The sequence below is a fragment of the Rhinichthys klamathensis genome, unplaced genomic scaffold (genome assembly GCF_029890125.1).
Source record: "Rhinichthys klamathensis goyatoka isolate OS25496 unplaced genomic scaffold, OSU_Roscu_1.1 h1tg000100l_1, whole genome shotgun sequence".
NCBI lineage: Eukaryota > Metazoa > Chordata > Actinopteri > Cypriniformes > Leuciscidae > Rhinichthys > Rhinichthys klamathensis.
In genome coordinates, this window is record NW_026606639.1 from 880,285 (window position 1) to 890,614 (window position 10,330).

Genomic DNA, 10,330 nt, shown 5'->3' on the forward strand with positions numbered 1-10,330 from the left:
ATCTCTTGTTCTATTTTTCTATTGCATGTATTCTATTTATGAAAAGAACAGTGGTTAACTAGTTTTGTTTCATGACCCAAATTTTCCATTGGACATCTATTCAAAATGTAAACATAAATGTCTTTAAATACAACATTTATCAAATATTTATATAGAATATTGAAATGAATATTACCATGAACTACTACACTGATGGAATTTACTTTAAAACAATTTTCACTCAGAAATCACTAGTAAAATTTCACAAATAATTACAAAGAAACAGCAAGTAATATTAAAGTAGAAAAACTGAAATAGTATTTTCTTGTAAAACATACTCTGAAAAATCATGTACATTGGGCAAAAATACACTGTAAAAAAAATCTGTAGAAATTACAGTATTACTGGCAGCTGCTTGCCAGTAACTTACTGTAGTTTTAAATTTATGTTATTTACTGGCAACAGTTTGTTCAAAGTTAAATTAACATTAAACATTAACAAGTCTTTATCTTTACAGAATAAAACTAAAATAACAGCCTCATGCAAAGCATTCTGGGAACCAAAATCTGAAGGGGAAAAAACAGAAAAAGGTTGAAGAAGATTTCTGGTTCCCAGAATGCTTTGCATTAGATTGTTATTTTATAATTTTATTCTGTAAAGACAATGACTTGTTAATGTTTAATGTTCATTTAACTTTGAACAAACTGTTGCCAGTAAATATACATCAATTGAAATCTACAGTAAGTTACTGGCAAACAGCTGCATAACTACAGCAATTTTTTTACAGTGTAGGCAAAACATGCTGAATGGAAATATTGTCAATTCTGTAAATATATAAATACATTTTATTTACCAGGTTGAACAAACCATGGGCCAAATAGTGTATTATCAAGTGATAGATTAAATACTTTGTTGTTTGACTGAACGCAGATCTGTTGAAGTAACCATTGATATAGAAAGTGTTTTCTGTGATAATCCTTATTTTCCCATCTTAACCATACATAAATACATGCTTTGTGTAATTTTATTATTTTTGCATATCATTGTTTTTTTCTTTTTCTTCCTGCTGCCCATCACCAGTAACCACAAGTTGAGAACCACTGATATAAACCAATATGTTTTTTTATGATTGTCCAGGGCTTTCTCAGATCTGCACTCTAGGGATCATTTGCTTTTCTTTTAGGTGGATAGATGACAAGCCCACACCGGACAGGTTGATGACGGTGATTCAACCTTTACCTGAGCATTACTGCTCTTAAACACTGCTAGACATTATGTCTCCACACTGCATCAAAGACACACACACACACACACCACCTATACATCCATTGAACTACAGTATCATTCATTAAAGCCTCACGATAACAGACGCAGCGTCTCTCTGTGCTTAGAGAGATCTGTGAAGGTGGGTATTGCAATAATAGGGCAGCTGTTTTGACTTCAGAATGTGTGTGTGTGTGTGTGTGTGTCTGCACGTCTGGATATGGATTAACTTAATAGTGTGTGTGAACCGAGAAGTGTCTTTTAAGTAGGATTTTAAATTGTCTGGCTCCAAAACGCAGTATTACGGTCAGTCTTTTACGCAAAAGCCAATTATTACCTGACCACATAATAATGTAGTGTTACGATGTAAATCACTGTCTGTACGATAAATAATTTCATGATTTCATGATCACAAATGTGTCACATTGCACGGTCTCTGAGAAAACAGATGAAGAGTTCAGATGCAAAAGCCTTTAAGTGCCATCTGAAATTTTCTTCTAGAATGATCATTTTTATCATGCTTGTTTATTTAAGTTCAATAATTTCACTTAAATGACAATTAATAGGTAATTTTCATAGCCATTTAAGTGAAATTACTGAACTTAAATATACGAGCTTAATAAAAATGATCATTCTAGAAGAAAATTTCAGATGGCACTTAGAGGCTTTTGCATCTGAACTCTTCGTATATCCAACACAAATATAACTGCAAAACCATTATTTTATTTATCTACCACAAATATAATGATAACTATATGTAAATCCACCCCTTCACTATTCTTAGCATAATTTATAGAGGAACACACAAAAAAGCTTTCAAGACAACAGTCTGTGAATGTAAAACGACAATGAATTGCAATAAACATGTACCCATATTCAATTATTTTGGACCGAATTCAATGATTGGACAAACATTTTTTGATCCTGAGACTTTCACAGAAGAGATACATATGGCCTATTTATATTTAGACCACTTCTATTATTGATTGCTATCAGGATGTGAAGAGAGTTTCAACCATAGGTCCATCAACCATTTTCTGATAGGCTCTTCTTATCAGAGCATGCTACACAACTCCTTGTCCAAGCACTTGTTCTATCCAGACTGGACTATTGTAATGCTCTCCTGGCCGGTCTTCCAGCTTGCACTGTCAAACCTCTGCAACTGATCCAAAATGCTGCAGCTAGAGTGGTCTTTAACGAGCCGAAGAGAGCACACGTCACTCCTCTCCTCACAAAACTGCACTGGTTGCCAGTTGCTGCTCTCATCAAATTTAAGTCACTGACTTTTGCCTATACAGAACAACCACTGGCTCTCTACTTCAGACTTATACGTGCCATCCAGAAACTTGCGCTCTGCAAGTGAACGCCGTCTTGTGGTGCATAATCTCAAAGAGGCGCAAAATCTCTTTCTCGGACCTTCAGCTGGACTGTTCCATGCTGGTGGAATGACCTGCCCAACTCAACCAGAGCTGCTGAGTCCATGGCCATTTTCAAGAAACTGCTGAAGACGCATCTTTTTCGGCAACACCTGATCCATTAATACTAACTTTATCTTCTATATCTATTATCTTCAAAAAAATGTACTGCGTTAGATTAAACTGGGAAGGGTCATAGCACTTGCATTATTGTTGTCCTGCTTCTATTGTTCTCATTTGTAAGTCGCTTTGGATAAAACGCGTCTGCTAAATGAATAAATGTAAATGTAAATTATTTTTAAAAAAGTATGAAAAACATTGCCAATGTTACACCAACCAACCAAACTTTTAAACACAGTTTAAATAAATATTCATGCTCTGCTTAGCATATATGATGCCTTTAACTGATTGCAAGTTTATTGCCAGCATGATATTAAGTCATTTTGACATTTTCTTTCAATTGATTTCTAATAGATCGAAAATAGTAGTTATGGATGTTCTTCTGCCACACAGGCTAATAAATTCCTCAAACATGATCCACACAATGAAGAAGCGTCCATTGCAGCTCTGTTGTCAATATCAGCCAAAGCTGTTAGGAATAAATCATAAAAAATAAAACCAAAGATCAGTTTTAAAATGATTTTATCATGCCTGGAGCTTTTAGATGTTCTGTATTTTGTCAAATAAGATCACACTCGATATCTCATCTTATAATCATCTTATTAAAATCTTAATTTAGCACATACAGTATATCAGTCTGTACAGTATCCCAGGACAGCTGTTAGAAAGTGCAAGTCTCTGGTGGTTAATTCTAATGATCTTTGAGCAGAAATCTTTCATTGTGCTTCTATTTTCCAGTTTCTCTTTGATTGTGACCCATTTTCTGAGAACTGAGTGAAAGATATGAGGATGTACGTGTTTTCTATGTACACAGTTTGGGATTTTATAAGAGTAACCATCATTTGGGAGGTCTCACGCACATGTGCCCTTTTGGAATTAATTAAGAAAATTCTTGCTAATTAGTCTTTAATTGCCCTGCTTTGCACACTGCTCTTCTACAGGGACTTTTCAGCAGTTTAATTGGCCTGGCCTTAACAAGCTTTCTCTCATCATTAACCCCTCATGGGTTTAACGATCAGTGGGCCTTATTTGAATATGAAAAGATGACAATTTATGCAGATTTCTTCACAAAGCGAGAACCTTACAAAAGATGAGTGATCATGTTTAGAATTATTTATATATATATATATATATATATATATATATATATATATATATACTGTATATATATTAGGAGAGAGAGAGAGAGAGAGAGAGAGAGAGAGAGAGAGAGAGAGAGAGAGAGAGAGAGAGAGAGAGAGAGAGAGAGAGAGAGAGAGAGAGAGAGAGAGAGAGAGAGAGAGAGAGAGAGAGAGAGAGAGAGAGAGAGAGAGACTCAATAAGGGACTCTATTCCTCCATTTGACCAGCAGGTGTAGCTGCACAAACAAAAAGTTTTATTATTCCTTTCAATTTGCCACCTGCAACATCCTTTTTTTTAAAACAAGATCCAAATACTCTGGGAAGGGTCTTTGACAAGGTGACAGATCTACAATTCATGGCTCACGTCACATACTTGTACAGGTCTTTTCATTTATAATACTTGACACATCAAGGATAAACAAAACAACTCCGTCTCCATATCTGCATGCTATATGGTGGCTGAAACAGAGCAGAATTTTGCAAGCCTTTTTGCCTCCTTTTTTTGCGGCCCTCCTAACTGCATCCCCCTGATCACACTTTTATGGACATGGCCTAAACTGCCAATTACCAGAATTATAAATTTACAGTTGTATCCAAGTTGGTAAATAAGATACCACTGGTTGATATTTCAATAATTTGGAATAGTGGCAAGTATCCATATACATGTCAAAACAACAAGCCACTTCAAGGATACATACAGATTTCATAACATCATTTACAATTACGATGTCAAGAGTATTTGGAATGTTTCTAAAGTAATCACTGTCGGATGTGTTAGGATGAAACCAGTTAATTTGTACAGTGCTATGCTTATAAATCTCACTATTTGGTCCACAGGTTACCTTTTGAAAGTCCTTTGCAGCAAGAACAACCAGACGGTCATGTCTGGCCACATAAAGTCCTTTATAGTTGTAGCATCCATTTAATATATGAGCAACCGTTTCATTTTCCTGCTGAGTTGGATGTAATATACAGTAAGTTTCATGATTTAATGGATACCATATTGCCAAATTGTACTTCGTTGGAAGACACTGTAATTTTACTTTAATCAAAATGTCATCTGAGATTAAAGGGTTTTTCAGGATAGAATGAGACACTAAATGGTCGGCAAAAAGAAGTAATGCAAGTTTTCCTTATAGCCTGAGACCCGTCCAGTAGCCTACTATCCGTTTTGGGTCTGTCTAAGATGACGAATTGAAGCTCTTGCGTGTTTAATCTGTAGCTGGTGAGGTGTAGGCTACTGTCTTTATTCAGGAACGCCAGGGTGGAAACCAGCGGATCGGTGATTATGTTGTCGTTGATTATGGTTTTCCTTAGGCAAAATAGAACTCTTTTCTTCCAGCAGGATTCTCTAACACAAACTCAGATCAAAGCAGGAGTATGATTGATTTATGGGCTATCATGCTCCAATATAAACACCAAAGACTATTTTAATGCCCTTCCTATTCCCTTTATGTCACTGTTTCGTGTATGTGGGTGAGAGAGAGAGAGAGATAATGAGTGTTACCATCTGTGTTTCAGAGTGTCAAGTCAATCCAATTTTATTTGCATAGAGCTTTTTATATGCATTTTTTAAGAGCAGCTTCAAATTCATAATACCCTAATGCCTCAGTGCACATGTATCAGTTTAGAGCCAAAATATTGATCAAATTTTGTGTGAGTGCTGCAATGTTGTGCTGGAATCTAAGAATGCTGACTGCACAGAGGTTTGGTACGACCCCTGGTCCTCCACGCTTATTACACACCCTGACTAAAGCAGACCACAGCCAGTGTGTGTGGTATAGAAGATGTCTCTACTAAGCTATTCCTATTGTACTACCACTGCAGAACACCCAGTACACCCCAAGCTTTCTTAATCTCTGACCTCTTACACACACATCTGTCTTTTGAGATAGAAAACAATACAAATATGATGTAAGAAGGGGTCAAAGGTCAGGTGGCACCTGCCACAGGAAACAGAGAGCTTTCTTTACTTTGTAACATTTGAAGCTTTAAGTTACTTTTACAATTTCCTAATGATTAGTTGCTTGTTAGTATTCCTGATTTGCATGTCACTTCAAATAAAAGTATCTGCAAAAATAACACATGCAAAAATATTCTGCAAAATCAAGGCAGACAATTCTGACAATGGTTACATTTATTAACCCTTAAAGGTTCTTTTGTAACAGATTTACAAACAATTTCTCAGTTTGTATAAAAAAGTAATTTATTGTTCAGAATACATTCAATGCACATTGGAAGTTTAACCTAAATCTACTATTTTAAAAGTCGTATTTAAACAAATGTTAAACTGTGATATAGAGCGGAATTTACTGTATCTAAAACTTAAATCTCACAGAAAACAGGAAGAAAAGAAACAGACCATCCCATATGACAGTTTTTAATTAAGTTCCATAACAATGTCTTAAAAAATAAAAAATAAAAAAATCACTTAATTCACATAATCTAGCCTTTTTTTAAAGATTAATGAAATTAACAGCATTTAAAAATTTGCTTTAACAATGATGAATGAGAACAGTGATTTCTCTTGACTTGCCTCGAATTTAGTCTCCATTCACGAATCTATCACTGTTAGTACAGATTATATTTACTTATTTAGCTTAGGAAGATCACAAATTGTCACAGATGAGTCATTTCCCCAATCCTGAAATGAAAACCCAGGGTAGAGTGGTTGAGAAAAAGTGGTCTGGATTCTGTGTAAGAGGGTCATTTTATCACTTGAGACATTGTAACAGGACACGGTTCCTGCAATTTGATCGAGAAACACTCCAATTTTAGAGACCAAGCTAATGTTAGTCTGTTGGCTATTGTGGTTTACACAAATTGTAGCTGCTGGAAAGTCAAATTTCCAGGATCTGTTGTTTGAGCCAAATATAACAGATCCTCCACCTTGACTAATCTTGTCATATGAAAACGCAATAGAACCACCTGTTCCTCCAAACTGAACTTCAAAATAAGAGCGCCCAGACAAACAGTTTTGACACAACACTTGGTATGTGGGTGTAGCTTCATTGTATGAACGTCCATAGTATGGGTCAACGTTTTTCTTTTCACGCCTTGACACAGACTTGTTCCGTACAGAGAGCTGCTTACAGGCTGATGAGCTTTTCAGAATCAATTCAGAGGAATCTATTGATAAAATAAAAGAAGAATTAAACATATGTATTTCAGCATGATTTTTTCCTCACTCCTGAAATTTACACACAGCTACAGTGCAACTCACACATAAGGAACTCTTCTCTGGTCTGGGGCTGAGATGGCAAATCTAAACAAATAAAAAAACATGAAGAATATTTGAGCGAGTGTTTTTATTTATTTATTTTTAAATGTGAAAAATAAGTTGACTTACACTCTGTGATCTTCTTATTATTCTCCATTATATGGACAGTGGGAACTATTAAGATATGCAAAAAAACAAAAAACATTCCATGATTATGACAATCTGCCTGCATATTCTCTAAGATTTGTTTTGGTAGACATTATAACCAATACTTCAAATCTACCTAATTTTGACAACAGAAAATTAAACTTTTTTTTTTTTTTTTTAAGAAACTCTTTGGAATTAAATTCCAGTTAAAGATAATTAGATTTTATTTAAACATCTTTAAAAGCCATCTCACCTTTCTCTGATATCCGAACAATGTCTTGTTCACAGAGATCATCCAGTTGACTTTTCAGCAGACAGATTACTGTTTCTATCTCCTTGAATGTCAAATGTTGTCTGACGGCGATGTTGCACAAATTTGAAATCTGGTAGTGGGATAGAGATGAGAAATTCTGCAATGGAAAAAGCAGCAATAAATAAAACATTTCAAGCAATGACTTTTGATGCAGACCCGAGTCTGTTTATTGTTAGAGTTGTTACCTGAATGAAATAGATGTCATCCTCCACCTCTGAAAGCTGCCCCAGTTCATCGCGCCTCCTCTTCAGATCACTGATCTCCTGCTCCAGTGTTAGTATGAGTTCCTCAACACTGCTTACTTCTGCTTTCTCCTGAGCTCTGATCATTTCTGTTATCTTAGCTCGTCTTTTCTTCATGGAGCTGATCTGCTCAGTAAATACCTTCTCACTGTGCTCCACTGCTGCCTGTGCAGAGAGCTGTTAGATGACAGAGGAAAAACTTTAGGCTGTAAGAAACACCCCATTGATTCAGCTCTGACTGTAACCCCTAGACAATGTCGGCTCTGAAATTACACCTAAAACAATCAAATTGACAGCAAAAAAAAAAAAAAAAAAAAAAAAAAAAAAATTTATATATATATATATATATATATATATATATATATAAACATATTATAAATGATGATGTTGTATTTTGTGGTCAAATTTAAGATGTTATACAATGTACTTACCTTATGAGAGTTCACGGCCTGTCTTAATTCCTGTACCTTTGTTTCTCGCTGCTGCATTGCCATTTGTAGGGTATCCAAATTTTCCTTCAACCGTCCCTGTGACTGAATTTATAATAGTCTGGTATTAAGCTTCTGTAACATTTTATGTTTGTTATGAAATTTGTTCCCAAACATTGAAAAGTATGCATTCTTTCAAAGACATTTGGGGCATTACATTGATCTTATATTTTTAACCACTTGAAAAAAAACCAATACACATCAGAATTAAGTGTCTATTTAAAACATTTATATAAAATAAACATTAAAGGTAGGGTATGGGATTTGCAAAACGGCCGGCAGATTTTGAAAATACACAACTAAAAAGGTCCTACCTTCTTTCCTCCAACGCTGGCCCTGACTCCACCCACTCCACCCATTCGAAGAGGGGGGGGGGGGAGGGGGAATGGTACGACCGTTTGATTGACGCACTTACTGTCAATGATTCTAGGTGGTCTTGGAAATGATTGGCTGGAGTTTTTCCAAGTTGATTGAAAATCACCACAGATGATTAAATTGTTTAATTTTCATTTCAGTGCTTCTAACTCAGTGGCTGTACGTGGGTTTTGAAGTGATTTTGAAAAAAAATGGTCAAAAAAGAAAAATCACATACCCCACCTTTAATAATCCCAGTGATTATTACTTAAGTACTCACAGTACTTTCCTATATTACTGATCTTCTCTGTCATTCAATGCACTAAAGTGTTTTAAACTCATTAGTATGTGAGGTCACATGTGATGAGTTTCTGACCAACTCCTGAGTTTTTTCCACCAAGTATAATACTTGGTGGAAAAACTACCGTAGTCTAAACTAGTCTTAATAATGAAATACTATTATTTGTGACAATTTTGTCCAGCACATCAGTTAGAGGTGGATGACAACTAATTGTGTGACACATTGGCGTGTGAAACCAGACAGATCCTCAGTTGAATTGAAGGTAAAGTCAAATTTGACAGTCTTTTTAATGATACAAAATGTTATTCAGACAAATCAATAGCCCTACCTGTATGTCTTGTCTTTCTGCTGAAGATGAAGTCATTTTATGGTTCTGGTGGTTGATCAAAGCACACTGCATACATATCAGCTGCTGATCTTTGCAACAGTACAGCTCCAGTAGTTTATCATGTTGAGAGCAGATTTGGCCCAGTAGATGTGGTGAGGCATTGACCAGTTTGTGGCGCTTTAATGCAGGAGATGTATAATGAGTTTGGATGTGAGATTCACAGTAAGAAGCCAAACACACCAGACAAGACTTGATGGCTTTTAGTTTGGTCTCTATGCAGATATCACACTCCACATCCCCAGACGCAGCATAATTGAGAACAGGAGAGGCTGTTCCTGCTTCTGGTGCTTCTCTCTTCATTCTCTCTACAACTTCAGCCAGCACCGTGCTTCTGCTGAGAGCTGGTCTTGGGATGAACGTCTGCCTGCACTGGGGACAGCTGTAAACTCCCTTCTGATCGTCTCGATCCCAGCACTCATTAAGACAGTTCATACAGAAACTGTGCCCACAAGATGTAGTTACCGGGTTGTTCAGAAGATGAAGACAGATTGGACAGTGAAAGGGATTTTGATCATCAGATGATTCAGCCATTTTGCTGCTATGAAAACAGTAGAAAAACTGGAAGTGATGTTACTGGAAAAAGAGTAATTCACGTAACCTAAAACTGAGTCAAATGTCACTCAACAGCTTGCAATGATAAACAAAAATATTTCAATATAAAAAATTACTTTTGTGGTTTACTCAATATTGCTACTAATAGAAGCTTAAATATCTTGACTATTACTCCCAAGGTGCACTCAGTAACTTGCACTGGTAGGAGTATTTATCTGACGAGTAACGTTACAATAATGAATATTTTTCAAAAGTAGGCTACTGGTCAGGCAATAGCTTATTTGGGTAAAATTAATGAGTGCAAATTTAACGACAAAGAAATTTAGCAGGTTTTTTAAAATATAAATTTGTGTAAACAAAATTATATAGTTTATATAGTTAATTAAGTTAAACACGATGACATGATTAGTTTTTTGTTTTTTTTGTC

At 35.6% G+C, this 10,330-nt stretch overlaps 1 protein-coding gene across 1 annotated transcript; it reads right to left on the reverse strand.

The window, feature by feature from the left end:
- Positions 1–6,349: 6,349 nt before the first annotated feature.
- LOC130086800 (E3 ubiquitin/ISG15 ligase TRIM25-like) lies at positions 6,350–10,084 on the reverse strand. Its single transcript, XM_056252998.1, has 7 exons — positions 9,292–10,084; positions 8,252–8,353; positions 7,764–7,997; positions 7,519–7,675; positions 7,248–7,292; positions 7,122–7,163; positions 6,350–7,027 (listed from the first exon to the last, which is right to left on the reverse strand). The coding sequence occupies exons 1-7, from the start codon at positions 9,880–9,882 to the stop codon at positions 6,486–6,488; spliced, it is 1,713 nt and encodes a 570-aa protein (XP_056108973.1). The 5' UTR covers positions 9,883–10,084; the 3' UTR covers positions 6,350–6,485.
- Positions 10,085–10,330: the final 246 nt, after the last annotated feature.